This window comes from Podarcis vaucheri (assembly GCF_965113315.1).
Source record: "Podarcis vaucheri genome assembly, chromosome: 7".
NCBI classification, from domain to species: domain Eukaryota; kingdom Metazoa; phylum Chordata; class Lepidosauria; order Squamata; family Lacertidae; genus Podarcis; species Podarcis vaucheri.
This window is the reverse complement of record NC_138765.1, coordinates 11957455-11972836: the sequence shown is the minus strand read 5'-3', so window position 1 is coordinate 11972836 and position 15382 is coordinate 11957455. Positions and strand designations below refer to the sequence as shown.

Genomic DNA, 15382 nt, shown 5'->3' with positions numbered 1-15382 from the left:
GAGCTAGAATCGTGCAATCATCCCCTGGGTAGCTTAGTTGGTAGAGCACATAACTCTCAATCTCAGGGTTGTGGGTTTGAGCTTCAACAGGGGCTTGGACTAGATGACCCTCGGGATCCGTTCCAACTTTGGGACCACCAGGGTCGTCTAGTCCAACTCTCTGCAAATGCAGGGATCTCAACGCAGAATCATAGTTGTTGGGGCAGGCAAGCGGGGCCAGAGAGAGAAGTCCCATTCCTCCCCACCCCATTCCTTTAAGACCCCCTCTCCAAAAAATAAACAAATCTGTGGCTCTCTTTTAGGGTCCCGATCCGCCTCACCTGCTAGGAACGCCGTGTGCCAGGAGCACCTCCACCCGGGGGGTCTCCACGCCTCGTGCCTGCCCATGGCGGGGCTTCGCTTCGCGGTGGGAGGGGGCCCCTTCGCTTCCAGCTGCTCACCAGCGCCCGGCCACAGATCTCTGGGTTCTGATCTGCCCGCCTGGAGATCCGGCAGCCTAGAGGCGACCCTGCCCTGCCCTACCCTGCCTCGCTCGTCCCGCCCTCGGGGGCCGGGCTTGTACCCCGTCTGCGCGCTCCAGCCCGCCGCGTCCTCGGCCAGGTAGCGGGATTCGCAGGAAAGGCGCGGCCGTCGGAGGCGGGGAGAAGAGGACTCTGCCCACAACCAGCCAGCGGCCACTGAAGCCTCGATCGGCCCCGCCTTGCCGAGCAGACACTTCCCGTTAGGGGAGCAGGAGGAGGAGGAGGAAGAGCCAGGGTGCGCCCGTCCCGCCACGTCTGGGAAGCGCAATAGAGAGAGCCGAGGGTTCCTGCCCGCCCGCCCGCCCACCCGGAAAGGCAGGGCGAATTTCGGGCAGAAACGTGGCACGGGAGGAAAAGGGGGTCGCTAACCTTCGGGGAACCCTGGGAGCATCCACAAGCCTGGGAAACTTTCCCGGCCACACGGCGGAACCGCGCTTGCACCGCTCGGTGCTTGTTGCGCAATTACGCACACGAGAACCGCACTCACAAACCCACACTTCCAAACCCGAAGCAGTGGCGGACCTACATTTTTGTGGCCCTGAAGCTTGAACTGACATGGGAGGCCCTTGGCAGCCAGCAACGAGCTCTGAGTAGCTCAGTCGGTAGAGCATGAGACACTTAATCTCTGGGTCGTGGGTTCGAGCCCATGTTGGGCAAAAGATCTCTGCATTGCAAGGAGTTGGACTGGCTTAACCCTCGTGGTCTCTTCCAACGCTACAGTTGTATGATTCTTCAAGGGGGTTGTTCCCCACAGATCAACACACCTTTACAACATCTGTGCTACTGACTCTCAAACTTTGGGATTCTTTAAATATATTCAACACAAGATTAACCAATTAGAGTTATGTGACTCAAATTGGGTCTTCTCAACACAAAAAAATTAATCAAAAGTTGCTTATGGGCCCTGAAACTTAAGCTTTATTAGTTTCATAGTAGATCCACGCTGCCCCAAGGTTTGAAAAAAGAGTGTTGTAACTTTTGTCCAAGCTATTTTTTGTAAACAAATTATTTACTTTTTTCGTGTGGTGATCCTCCTCGAGATTGTTGCTGGGGAGAGGATTCTTGCTTCTTTCAAACCTGATTTGTGCCTGTGGAGGAATGGGGGCAGTGAGACCCTGTGGGCACCAGGGCAGGGCTCTGCAGGGGCACCCGGCGGTGCCCTGCCATTGGCAATACTGACAGAGCGGTGGCTGAAGACATTTTTGGTGCCTGAGATGGAAAATCCTAATTATAACACGTGCACAGGCACAAATCCCTTTGGATGTTGGCTGCCTGCAGAGCTGGCCCAAGACATTTTGCTGCCTGAGACAAAGGATAACATTCCTCCCCACCTCATTCTTTGAAGATGACTGGGATGGCAACCAAAGTTGGTGATGGGACAAGATTAGGGTTTGGGCCTCCAAAAACGCCCCAGGGAAAAACCCCCTCTCCAAATTGCAAAAAAACAAAACAGAACTGTTGGGATACCGAATTAATTTCTGCACACATTGTGAAAACAACTGAACCGATTAGGCACTAATTGCATCTTGTGAAATGCATTTAAATGCCCCATCATTTGAGGAGGTATTTAGTGATGACAACGCCTCTTGATTCAGGCAACGCAGTTAAAATGGTTTCCTGAGCACTTAATGTGTGTTCAGTATTAATGGAGAAGCACCAGCGCCCATTAAGCATTCTCGCAATATACTTCATCAAAACACAGCCTTGCAAATCAACAGCCCACAAGCTGAGCCTGTTGCTGGCTGTGGTGGTGTTATATATCACATCCCACACTTCCTTCAAGGAGCTTCGGACGGTGGGCCTGGAATTACTCCATCTTATCCCTACGACAACCCTGTGTGATAAATTAGGCCGAGATAGAAATATTTGCTGGAGACCACCCACTGACTTTCAAAACCGAGATTGGATGTTTTCTATCAACTCCCCAACACCCTGTCTTTTTATTTATATGGGATTCTGTGTCCCTCTAGCGGCTGTTCAGGAAATGGCAGTCTCTTCTTCAAGAGGACTTTCCCTCTCAGTGGGGCAGCAACAGTCTCTCATCTCCTTGGAGACTTAACTTTTCATAGAGAAAATTAAGCTCAGCTCCTTTATGGTTTTCCCAGTAGTGATGTATGGAAGTGAGAGCTGGACCATGAAGAAGGCTGATCGCCGAAGAATTGATGATTTTGAACTATGGCACTGGAGGAGACTCTTGAGAGTCCCATGGACTGCAAGAAGATCCAACCTCTCCATTCTGAAGGAAATCAGCCCTGAGTGCTCACTGGAAGGACAGATCCTGAAGCTGAGGCTCCAATACTTTGGCCACCTCATGAGAAGAGAAGACTCCCTGGAAAAGACCCTGATGTTGGGAAAGATGGAGGGCACAAGGCGAAGGGGACGACAGAGGATGAGATGGTTGGACAGTGTTCTCGAAGCTACCAGCATGAGTTTGACCAAACTGCGGGAGGCAGTGGAAGACGGGAGTGCCTGGCGTGCTCTGGTCCAGGGGGTCACAAAGAGTCGGACACGACTAAATGACTAAACAACAACAACAACCTTTAACAGGAACTTTTGGGATATCATTTAGTTTGCCCCTGACTGCCAACCTCAAAGGCAGGAACTTGGTCCAGTGCCTTAGCCAGTGGAACAGGAGTCTGACTTTGGTCACTGCTAGACTCTAGGGTCCTAGAATCTCAGAATCATAGAATTGTAGAGTTGGAAGGGACCCCTGTGGTCATCTAGTCCAACCCCCTGCAATGCAGGAATCTCAATCAAAGCATCCAGGACAGGTGGCCAGCCAACCTCTGCTTATGAATGGAGTAAGTTCGTCTTCCTTCCTTCGCTTCATGCCTTGTCTGTGGCCAGTGTCAGCAGCGGTTAAGTTCTCTAGAGATAATTTGTCTTACCACGTGGGCAGGTGTTCTGCTGAGAGCACAGTTAAGTTGATGGGTGGTAAAGAAAGGTAAAAAGCAAACTAATAAATAAAACTAGGTTGGAAACCAGACGAAAAAGGACTTGGGTTAATCCATTTCACCCGGGAACCAAGTTGCCAGGACATTTGCCAAAGCACTTTGACAAAGACTGATGGGGGGGGGGACGGGACGGGGGGGGGGACCTTCATTTCAACCCTCCTAGAAGGATGACATTACTCAGAAATTTATTCCGCTGAGTTTCAAGGAACTCTCTCAATACATGCAATCATGTGCCTCCTGGTGGTGATTCAGGAAATTTATTTTATTTTTTAATTGCATCTACCAGCAGCTTCATTGATTTATTTAAAAGCATTTCCAAAGTGCTTAAAATCTGTAAGTGGTGTACTATGTACTCTCGCTCTATGAAATACTACCCAAAACAAATAAAACAGTACAGGGGTACCTCGGGTTACATACGCTTCAGGTTACACACGCTTCAGGTTACATACGCTTCAGGTTACATACGCTTCAGGTTACAGACTCCGCTAACCCAGAAATATTACCTCAGGTTAAGAACTTTGCTTCAGGATGAGAACAGAGATCGTGCTCCGGTGGCATGGCAGCAGCAGGAGGCCCCATTAGCTAAAGTGGTGCTTCAGGTTAAGAACAGTTTCAGGTTAAGAACGGACCTCCGGAATGAATTAAGTACTTAACCTGAGGTACCACTGTATAAAATATATAAAAGCAAATGAAACAGAGATTCTGGGGTTATGGGTTGGAGAAGGCCTGGGCAAAGCATTGCGAACTTAAGCGATCATCTTCCTTGGATTTTCAGTCCTAACCAACTGGATATACCATGTTCAAAAGCACACGTGAGTAGATAAATATGTACCACTGCGGCGGGAAGGTAAACAGCGTTTCTGTGCGCTGCTCAGGTTTCCATCATGGTGTTCCATTGTGCCAGAAGCTGTTTATTCATGCTGGCCACATGACCCACAAAGCTGTCTGTGGACAAACACCAGCTCCTTTGGCCTGAAGCGAGATGAGTGCCACAACCCCATAGTTGCCTTTGACTGGACAAACCATCCAGGGGTCCTTTACCTTGACCCTGGGGCATGTTCTTACACCACCAAGAAAGGAGGCAGTTCCCCTTTAGCCAGGGCTGGCCCTTCCATTGGGCAGAGTGAGATAGCAGCCTCGGGCAGCTGATTTGAAAGTATAACAAATTGCTAATTACTTATTGCTGCCAAGAAGGAAGAACTTTTGCAAGCTCAACAACTTTGCCAAAAAGAAATGCTCAACTACTCTTGTTGCCTCGGGCAACCAATTCTTTTGAACCAGCTCTGTCCATAGCAAAAAATGGACTATGGTTTTCTGTTTCTTTAATCTAGAAACAGGTGCTCCCCAGAGGTTGGCTGGATCTGATGGGGGTTATAATCAAAAACATCTGCCAGGCACCTGGTTGGCAAAGGATGCCATGAGCTATATTGCAGACTTAGTCACTGGCCACACAAGTAACATTTTGATGAATTTAATGGCCATCACGGGGAGAGCTTCCCAGAGTTGGGCATCGGAAGCTATTTCATGCAGATTCAGAGCTAGCTCAGAACTTTTATTCCAACTGGATCTCCAAGGTGTCAGGCATTTCTTCCTTTGCCCTTCCACAAGATCCCTTTAACCAGAGAACAAGGGGGTCTGTACTTTGGACTTCCAGGGTGTGCCCTTCCATTGAAGCTCCAATTCAGAAGTAAAATGGACATTGGTGGGTTCCTGCATTACCACTTTGGCTGGTTGTACATTGGCTGGTCTCTCTGTTGGAGGGCCTGAGGACGAAATGGAGTTGCATGAGACAGAAGCACCAAGAGCAAAACTTTCTTTTCTTCTTTTTTAACCTGGGTATCCTGGGCAGTTGGCCACTGAGGCTGAATGGCCATCTCTAGTATTGCAGGGGGTTGGACTAGATGACCGCTTGGGTCCCTTCCAACTTTACCGTTCCGTGAGCCTATGATTCTAACCGTGGAGGTACCACACAGCCAGCCATATTAATAGCCCTTAATAGACTTATCTACCATAAAATTGTCCTGAGTCTTTGAAAATTTAATTATTCGTACTTTAATTATTTATTTTAAGACTCTTCTAAGTTCTTTTTTAAAAAATAATCTTTATTAATTTAAATTACACACTTATACAAAGAATTTACAATCTCATACTACAAAAAGAAAAATAAAGAAAAAACAATTAAGAAAAAAGAAAAGAAAATACAGAAAGAAGAAAAAGCAAATTTATGTACATAAAAAAAACTTCATCTTCCTAATTAATACTTAAATAAACACTTAAATAAAAAAGACTTCTGACAAAACGAGTCTTCCAATCATTCTCATTGTACTGTTTATACTGTCGTTTCTTTCGCACAGTTTTATATTCTTTAATATTGTTCCCGTCTACACCACAAACGGTATTTGTTGTGTTTACAAGTATCACTCAAGTTCTGCTAATATGGTGTGATTGGTACAATATGATCTTATATAATCCTTAAATATTCTCCATTCTCCAAATATTTTCTGGTTCAGTACTCCTCTAACTCTTCCCGTCAGTTTTGCAAGTTGTCTTAAGAACTCTTCTAAGTTCTTAAGACAAACAACTTTTAACCAAGAAAGGAAGAGGAAGAGGAAGGCATCAGTATGGAAAGCAGGGAGGAGGAAACCTGAATCCATATTCAGAACAAATCCCCCATCACCTTGGATGTTAAGCTGTTCCTTTACAAGGTCAGCATACGTGGAGGAGGTGTTTGTGTACATGTCTGAAAGTTTCTGCCTCTGATTCTGATGGGGCTCAGGGGCTTGGTCAGGCCAGGTAAATCAGGACCACGGACAGCTCCCAGTCAACCATGTTGCTGAGTTAAAGTGGATGTTGTTTCAGCCAGAGACCAAAGTCATCTGAGGACTTAAGAAGGCTGGTAGGGCCTTTCCTTCCAGTGGCTCTGTCCCTTTGAGAGAGGAGATCACATGGGATCACATGTCTTTTCTAAGAGAAGGATAAATGTGAAGGACCTTCACCTACCTGGTACTTGCGGTTGGGATCAGAGGAGCTGTCAGACTTGACCTGGATTTAATACAAACAACAGTAATAGTAATGATGCTAAAGAACAGTTCTTGGTTATTAAGCAACAGCACCAGTAGCAGGGACTGATGAACTGTTGAGCCCAGACAGTGTGTTAGTGCTGAATTCTGAATATGGCTGGTTCTAATAGCAAACTTAATAATAATAATAATTTATACCCTGCCCTCCCCAGCCAAGACCCGGCAGGCAGCTAACACCAGGTATAAAACAATTGATTAAAATACAACTTAAAAACAAGATTAAAATACAACATGAAAATGCAGCCTCATTTTAGTAGAAACTCAAATCAAAAACTTTTTGGGGATGAAAACGTCAAATCTTCACCAAGGCCAACTACCCAGACTGGTCCTACATGGGCCAGAAAAAAGCCAGGGAAGTCCACAAATAGGAGTTCCATCACAGAAGGAGAAAGGAAAAAGGATAGAGGGGAAGGGGATCAAGTTGATTCCAAGCCAAAGGCCAGGCGGAACAACTCTGTCTTACAGGCCCTGCAGAAAGAAATCAGATCCTGCAGGGCCCTGGTCTCATGAGACAGAGCGTTCCACCAGGCCGGAGCCAGAGTTGAAAAGGCCCTGGCTCTGGTTGAGTGCTGTGTGGCAACAGAAATTGAACCAATATGGATCCGTTGAGAAATGAAGGCGGGTATCAACAGGCTTAGGTGAACCCTGGGAAGACGCAGGCTTGCAAAACATTTTTTAACGCCCCAGAGGAGGGCAGCCTCCCTTTTAGAAAGCCGATTTTTCGTGTCCCAACCCCACCCTCTTTGCTGAGTTGTCAACTGCTAATCCTTTCCCTGCCTTACTGATTGTATATTCCTTGGGGCAGGGCCCTTGCAATCCTTTCATGTTCTTAAATATAGCATACTGAAAATAAACTTGAAATAGGATTTGGCAGTACAAATGGCTTCCCTCGCTATACTGAGGTCTCACCTGTCCAGAAAAGGGAACGTCGTCAGGTAAAGGAGGTGGAGATACAACCTGGGCAGAAGTCTTAAATCTCAGACGACAGGCCCCTGAAGGAGGAAGAAAAGTGGGAATCAAACCTGAACATTCACCCTACATAGAGCTTTGCTTTTATGTTTTTTTTATTTATAATAAGGGATGATATTGGGGTAAAGAATTGAGATGATAGAAGCAGAACTGATTTGGAGCAGGTTCTGTCAGAAAATTAAAAGGGGAATAAATGAATGGAAGAGGACTTCACTGAAGAATTTTTTTGGGGTGTGTGACATGGATGGCTTGCATGCTCTAGTTACCGTATTTTTCTGTGTATAACATGCCCCCCATGTATAAGACACCCCCTATTTTGGGGGACTCCAAATTGAGAAAATGGGGGGGGGCATTGTATCCGTGTATAAGACGAACTACAATTTTGAATATAATTTTTAAATAAAATAACCTAGTCTTATACATGGAAAAGTACGGTATCTCGTACTTGGGTTACTGCAATGTGCTTTACGTGGGGCTATCTTAGAAGGTGACTTGGAAACTACCAACTAATCCAGAATGTGGCAGCCAGACTGGTGACTGGGAGTGGCCACCGAGGCCATATTATACTGGTCCTTAAAGACCCACATTGGCTCCCAGGATGTTTCCGAGCACAATTCAAAGTGTTGGTGCTGACCTTTCAAGCCCCAAACGGCCTCGGCCCAGTATATCTGAAGGAACGTCTCCACCCCCATCGTTCAGCCTGGACACTGAGATCCAGTGGCGAGGGCCTTCTGGCGGTTCCCTCACTATGAGAAGTGAGGTTACAGGGAACCAGGCAGAGAGCCTTCTTGGTGGTGGCGACCGCCCTGTGGAACACCCTCCCTTCAGATGTCAAGGAAATAAACAACTATCTGACTTTTAGAAGACATCTGAAGTTTTTAATGTTTGAAGTTTTATCCTTTTTTTAGTCCTCTGTTGGGAGCCGCCCAGAGTGGCTGGGGAAACTCAGTCAAATGGGCGGGGTAATAATAATAATAATAATAATAATAATAATAATAATAATGTGGCATTTATGTCTAAGTTAGCACAAACACATTTTATGCACATTTGCTTCTGCAGACCCTCTGCCCCTGCCCTGTCCAGCAATACCCCTGGGCTCCAGTAGTTGGCGACAGGACCCAGGAATCTGAGGCTCCGCACTTCCAACGTCTTACTCACAGAACAAGACACAAAGCAGTGTTCCAAACAACGTCAGTGCAACCAGAGACCCAACGACAATCCGAGAAACGACTCCTGCTTCCAGCAGAGCAGAATCTGGAACCAGAAAGAAGGTTTTGAGGAACTCAGCAATGGCAGCAATAAGGACCATCTGGCTGACTGCCTCTTTTCAAACACATCAAGGCCTTTGAGGTGAATGGAGGAAAGAATAACATAGTCATGATGCAAAACACAGAAATGAAAGAATCTGCCTTTTAAAAAGCCAGACAACCCATGGATCTGTTCCTTAAGTGAAGGTTGGTAATAGGCAATGGCTGAGTTTCCTTCCATCTGCGGACCCTTGTTAACGGAGAAATCTGAGGGCTCCCTTGGACAAAAAAACAAAGACACCAGCCAGGAATACCAGAGCAAAACAGCAGCCAGTAGGCTTGGTCTTTATTGAAGACTGTCGTGACAGGACTCCCACCTGCCACAAGGTGGAACAAGATGGAAGCCCCAAACAAAAAAGAACCCAAACTTTTATTAGTTGCTAATCCCCATGTTACACCCCCCCAAAACTACATCACTAATACATCATGGTTACATCATGAAAGGGGAGGTCTGGTGGCAGTAATCTGAGCATCCTGGACCCTGCCCCATGGTTCCCCTTGCCCTCCACCAAACACCCATCAAGTGTAACAAAAGAGATCTTTACATTTCCCTGTTTCCCAGCCAAGTTAATCACACCCTTTTGTCTTCATCTGGGTTTGTTATTTCTGGAATGGCTACCTGTCTGGCACTGAGGTATCAGGATGCCAGGGATTATCACTCAGGCAGAGGGGCTGCTGAGTAGCAGAGCTCACATGTCTATATGAATTTCTAAAGTTTTCCCAGTGAGCCAGTACATAGATACATCTATCAGTGAATTGTTACATTTGGTATCCTGCAGCAAAGAAGAAGAAGAGAAGAAGAGTTTGGATTTGATATCCCGCTTTATCACTACCCAAAGGAGTCTCAAAGCGGCTAACAATCTCCTTTCCCTTCCTCCCCCACAACAAACACTCTGTGAGGTGAGTGGGGCTGAGAGACTTCAGAGAAGTGTGACTGGCCCAAGGTCACCCAGCAGCTGCATGTGGAGGAGCGGAGACGCGAACCCAGTTCCCCAGATTACGAGTCTATCGCTCTTAACCACTACACCACACTGGCTCTCTTTTTTTTTTTTTTTTTTTTTGCATTTTAAAATTTTATTGGTTTCCAACCAGTTATACATTTTTATCCATATCATAACATTCTTATCCATTTTGGACTTCCTTCAACGTTACTGACAATCATTCGTAGTTTTCCCTTTCATACGCATTCCGTTCTTACATATTGCCGTTTTCCCTCCCTTCCTTCACACACTGGCTCTCTTTGAATAGGTAGGAAGAAACTGTGATGAAGTGTTTTGTGGGGACAAATCACAAAAGTCACAAAAGTGATTGTGCTGATTTTGGTAGCGGGCTGCATGTGCATGATATCTGCTGGAGGGGCAACTGTCCCCGCAAACCTATACATAAATTCCTGCAACACCCTGAGGACTAGTAATGAATAACCTATCTGAGCAGAAACTCTTCCTTTCTTTTGGCTTTGCTGGTTCCACCATTTTTATTATTAATCAATGAATTAAATTTGTTAATCACCCTTTTTCCATAGCTCTCAGGACAGTTCACAACATAAAATAACAATATAAAAAACCCAACAAAATACATGATAAGAATAAGAACAACAAACTAATAATTCCCCCCCTACACACTTTTAAAAGGGCATCGGATGCCAATCAGCCAAAGGCCTGCAGGAAGACGGACGTTTTTGCCTGGTGCCTAAAGGTGTATAATGAAGGCAGCAACTGGACTATTTTGGTTGGGGTCTTGCCCTGGGCTTGAGTCAAGCAAAAACTGAGGGCTGTGGTTGCCACATGAGAGGGGTTTTATAAAGGGGGAAGAAGGTAAAGGTAAAGGTACCCCTGCCCGTACGGGCCAGTCTTGCCAGACTCTAGGGTTGTGCGCCCATCTCACTCAAGAGGCCGGGGGCCAGCGCTGTCCGAAGACACTTCCGGGTCACGTGGCTAACGTGACATCGCTGCTCTGGCGAACCAGAGCCGCACACGGAAACGCCGTTTACCTTCCCGCTTGTAAGCGGTCCCTATTTATCTACTTGCACCCGGGGGTGCTTTCGAACTGCTAGGTTGGCAGGCGCTGGGACCGAACGACGGGAGCGCACCCCGCCGCAGGGATTCGAACCGCCGACCTTTCGATCGGCAAGCCCTAGGCGCTGAGGCTTTTACCCACAGCGCCACCTGCGTCCCAAAAGGGGGAAGAAACCTTACCCTCAATCAAAAGGCCCATTTTATGGAGTTACCCCCCACCCAGGGGAGCTTCCAGACCAACCGTGTTGTGCTAGGAATTAGGGAATTGCAGCAGGAACCCTTATTAAAAGTAGCTGCCTTCAATACCTGAACCTAAACATTCTTCTTCTTCTAATTCTCCACAATTTGCTTGCAGTTAATGAACCCAGCAGCTATGACAGGGCTTCTCCTTGGAGACAGTTGTGCTGGGGGCAAGTTCACTCAGCCCTCAGCAGAAATGCTCAGAGACCTAGCCAGAAGCTGCTTAGAGGACACATTTGGAGGGATAAAAGGGAAGAAACTTCTAAAGGCACCAACGGGACCCCCTAAAAGATGGGGGGGATCATGGCTGAGACCTCTAGGTTTGACTTCCTGTTTCAAAACCCAGAGGCTCTTCTGTTCTCAATGTATAATAATAATAATAATAATAATAATAATAATAATAATAATAATTATAATAAATTTTATTTACCATATTTTTCACTCTATAGGACGCACTTTCCCCCCTCCAAAAATGAAGGGGAGATGTGTGTGCATCCTATGGAGCAAATGCAGGCTTTCTCTGAAGCCTGGAGAGCGAGAGGGGTCGGTGCGCACCGATCCCTCTTGCTCTCCAGGCAGCTATCCGCAAGCCTTCTGAGCCCGGCGGGAGTTCCCGCCGGGCTCCGAAGGCTTGCGGATAGCAGCCTGCAGCCTGAAGCCTGGGGAGCGCAGGGCCAACTCCCGCTGCGCTCCCCGGGCTTCAGGCAGCTATTTGCAAGCCTTCGGAGCCAGGTGGGAGTTCCCGCTGGGCTCCAAAGGCTTGCGGATAGCAGCCTGTTCTGGGGGCTGGGGTCATGGGAAGCTCGGGCTTCCCCCGCCCCAGCCCCGCGGCTAAAAACGAAGCCGTGCGCAGCCTCTCCCGGCTGGAGAGGTTGCGCGTGGCTAAAGAGGAAGCCAAGACATCCAGCGGGGTGGATCCCGCTCGCTGTCTTGGCTTCTTTGCTTTTTGAGGGTGAGAAGGGAAACAATTTCCCCCCCTTTATTTCCCCCTCTAAAAACTAGGTGCGCGCTATGGTCCGGTGCGCCCTATGGAGCGAAAGATACGGTATACCCTGCCTTCCCCAACCAAGGCTGGGCTCAGGGCGGCTAACAACCAATAATAAAAACAAGTTGAATGAATACAACTTAAAAACAAGATTAAAATACAACATTAAAACATTAAATGTATAGGTTCCAGAGTCATTTGGCTCTCAAAGCTCAGTAGAAGAGGCAGATTTGAGCGCATAAAAGGTCAGAATGACTGGAGAACAAGCTAATCATACCTGGGACGGTTATATTGATAGCCCCTATTCTCTGTTCCAGGGGTCCTTCTGGTTCCAGTGTATAGGTTCCAGAGTCGCTTGGTGTTAAATCTGTGATACGAAGGGAACAGTCTCTTCTCCCAGTCTCCCTGTCGGTGAAGGCAGATCCGTTTTTCTGTGAAATCACCGGAGCTAGGAAGTAGGTGAAGATTCGATTTTCGTCAGCACTTGACCCTCGGTACCATTTGCAGCTACGAAGTGTGGTCACATCAATATCTCCTGGTGTTAATGTGACACTCTCTCCTTCTTGCAGTATTTCTGGTTCCACTTGGATAGATATTCCAGTCTTGGCCTGGGCTTGAGTCCAGAGGAAGCAGGAACTCAGGATGGAGGCTGCAGCATGAAGCGGGGAAAGAAGAGCAAAAACACGTCCCCGTATTATAATTTTTTTACCTTTTTTTGCAATTTATTTATTTGGTTTTTCAGATTAAAATTTTACAGTCACATATCCGACATGCAGCATAAAAACAAGATTGCAAAGAATCTCTTGGAATTCTCTCCTCCCCTTTGTGGGTCCTATTGTTAATCATTTCCTCCTGTATCTTTTATGATAATCCAAATCTTTTGTTTTTTGTTTTGTTAGAACGTTTATTAATTTTCCAATAAAAGGCATCCAATTAACACATCAAATAATAATCCAAATCTTCTATCCCTCCATTGTGTCCAAGATTCACCAGTAAACTACAAGTGATATTCCAATCCTACTAACATTTTTAACTGTTTACAATGGTCTTTAAGACAAGTTATAAATTTTCCGCATTCCCTATTAAAATTTTGGTCTTCCTGATTTCTGATTCTTCCGGTCATTTTAGCCATTTCGGCACAATCCATCAACTTGATCTGCCATTCTTCTCTGGCAGGGACTTTATCTTCTTTCCATCTCTTTCCATTATAATTTCTTAGTTTATATGTCACTTAATGCTAAAATAGGCTTCTAAGTGGATTATAAAAACAAATTGCACAAATATTGAAATGTCAACATTCACAATTCAAGTACATAATAAAACAATTCCCTATGTTCATGTGTGTGGTTGTTTTTGTTATATCTATTATAATATTTATTTATAGCCCAGCTTTTTCCCAGACGGGGACTCAAAAGCTACAAACATAGGGGGGGAAATCATTAAAAGATAATTAAACACACACACAAACACACATTTATGATCTATTAAAAATAGAGATGATAACAATAAAAACATCACAGCACCAGCCCTTTCCTTAAGAATAGTCAGTTCCTAAAAGCATGTTGAAATAAGAAAGGAAGGACAAGGAAGAAACCGGTCTAACGTCTCTAGGAAAGGAGCTCCAAAGTTTGGGAGCAGTCACAGAGAAGGCCCTGTCCTACATCCCAACCAAGATTGGCTGTGAAGGGGACAGGACTGAGAAAAGGGCCTCCTCTAAAGGTTATGTTACGGTTTTTCAAAGTTATATGTAAACAATTCTGTGCTCTTCAGATGAGGAACGGTATATAAATTAATTTTTTTTAAAAAAATTGTGATTGTGTGTCCTGCTCACTGCTGGACTGCAGCCCTCAAGAACTTCCCAGAGTAGCTTAAACAGTCAATCCCTCTTCACAGGCATCTCTGGGAACTGTAGTTTTGAGAGGGGAAATAGTAGTCACCTGACCACTCTCGGCACCCTTAACAAACCACACCTCCCAGAATCCTTTGGGGGAAGCCATGATGGTTTAAAGTGGTATCACAGTGCCTTAAATGTATGTTGTGAATGTAGCCTATCACCCTTAGAGAGATCGAAATCTCTTTCCGTGCTATCACATAGCAGATAATAATAATAACAATTTATTATTTGTACCCCGCCCATCTGGCTGGGTTTCCCCAGCCACTCTGGGCGGCTTCCAACAAGGATTAAAAATACATCAAAATGTCACACATTAAAAACTTCCCTGAACAGGGCTGCCTTCAGATGTCCTCTAAATGTCAGGTAGTTGTTTATCTCTTTGACATCTGGTGGGAGACGTTCCACAGGGCGGGCGCCACCACCAAGAAGGCCCTCTGCCTGGTTCCCTGTAGCTTAGCTTCTCGCAGTGAGGGAACCGCCAGAAGGCCCTCGGAGCTGGACCTCAGTGTCTGGGCAGAACGATGGGGGTGGAGATGCTCCTTCAGGTATACTGGGCCGAGGCCGTTTATGGCTTTAAAGGTCAACACCAACACTTTGAATTGTGCTCAGAAACATACTGGAAGCCAATGTAGGTCTTTCAAGACCGGTGTTATGTGGTCTTGGCGGCCACTCCCAGTCAACAGTCTAGCTGCCGCATTCTGGATTAGTTGTAGTTTCCGGGTCATCTTCAAAGATAGCCCCACGTAGAGCGTATTGCAGTAAAATGTTGGGAAATAGGTGGCTGGAGCTGTACAGTCAGCCACCAAAGACTAGCCACCCTCTGGCAAAGGACAAATCGAAGCGCAGCACCTATTTCCCCTCCCTCTTTGTGTCTCCTTCCTCCTATTTAGGGTCCCTATCCGTCTCACCTTTGAAGAGCGTGGCCTGCCAGGAGCCCTTCTTCCCCAGCGAAGCCCTAGCACACCACGGCAGCTTCTCCTGCCTCATTTCAGACTTTGATCCAGAGGATACTCCCCTCAGCTGACTCCTGGATTCCTCCTCTTTCTGGTGCTCCTGCGTTTCCTGCTTCTGTGCCGGGCAAGAGCCCCCAACGGGCACAGAGTAGGGTGGGGGACTTGGCACCAGAAGCTCGCACCTCACATCTCTCTCTGTGCCGAAGCCAGCCAGCCAGGTAACAGGCTGTGGGGCAGAGACCAGAGCCGAGGCCCGGCTTCTGGCTGCGGCAGAAAGGGGAAGGAAGGAAGGAGGCGGCGCTATGCAGAAGGGACGAAGAAGAGGCAAACTTCCTTCCCTTGGCCCCACTTGGAGATCAAAAGATGGAGGGAGGGATTTGTTCTCAGTTCCTTCTTTGCACAATAGCTCGTAACAAGAGCTCAAGGAGAAGAAGAAGCAGCATTTGGATTTGATATCCTGCTTT

The 15382-nt window shown here is 46.6% G+C and overlaps 2 protein-coding genes across 2 annotated transcripts in view; both read right to left on the bottom strand.

The window, feature by feature from the left end:
• The window catches only part of LOC309537576 (uncharacterized protein), a gene marked incomplete at its 5' end in the record, with an annotated part of 73642 nt that overhangs the window by 48946 nt on the left and 9314 nt on the right, over nucleotides 1-15382 (bottom strand). Inside the window, 5 exons of the mRNA XM_082232473.1 lie at nucleotides 321-885; nucleotides 6476-6517; nucleotides 7465-7547; nucleotides 8683-8778; nucleotides 14874-15144. Of these exons, the coding sequence (XP_082088599.1) occupies nucleotides 321-885; nucleotides 6476-6517; nucleotides 7465-7547; nucleotides 8683-8778; nucleotides 14874-15144 (1057 nt within the window). The remainder of the gene's footprint in view (nucleotides 1-320; nucleotides 886-6475; nucleotides 6518-7464; nucleotides 7548-8682; nucleotides 8779-14873; nucleotides 15145-15382) is intronic.
• On the bottom strand, nucleotides 5007-15277 carry LOC309536940 (uncharacterized protein). The gene is made up of 6 exons (XM_082231352.1): nucleotides 14874-15277; nucleotides 12349-12720; nucleotides 8683-8778; nucleotides 7465-7547; nucleotides 6476-6517; nucleotides 5007-5238 (listed from the first exon to the last, which is right to left on the bottom strand). Exons 1-6 carry the CDS (start codon nucleotides 14950-14952, stop codon nucleotides 5191-5193), a joined length of 720 nt encoding a protein of 239 aa, XP_082087478.1. The 5' UTR covers nucleotides 14953-15277; the 3' UTR covers nucleotides 5007-5190.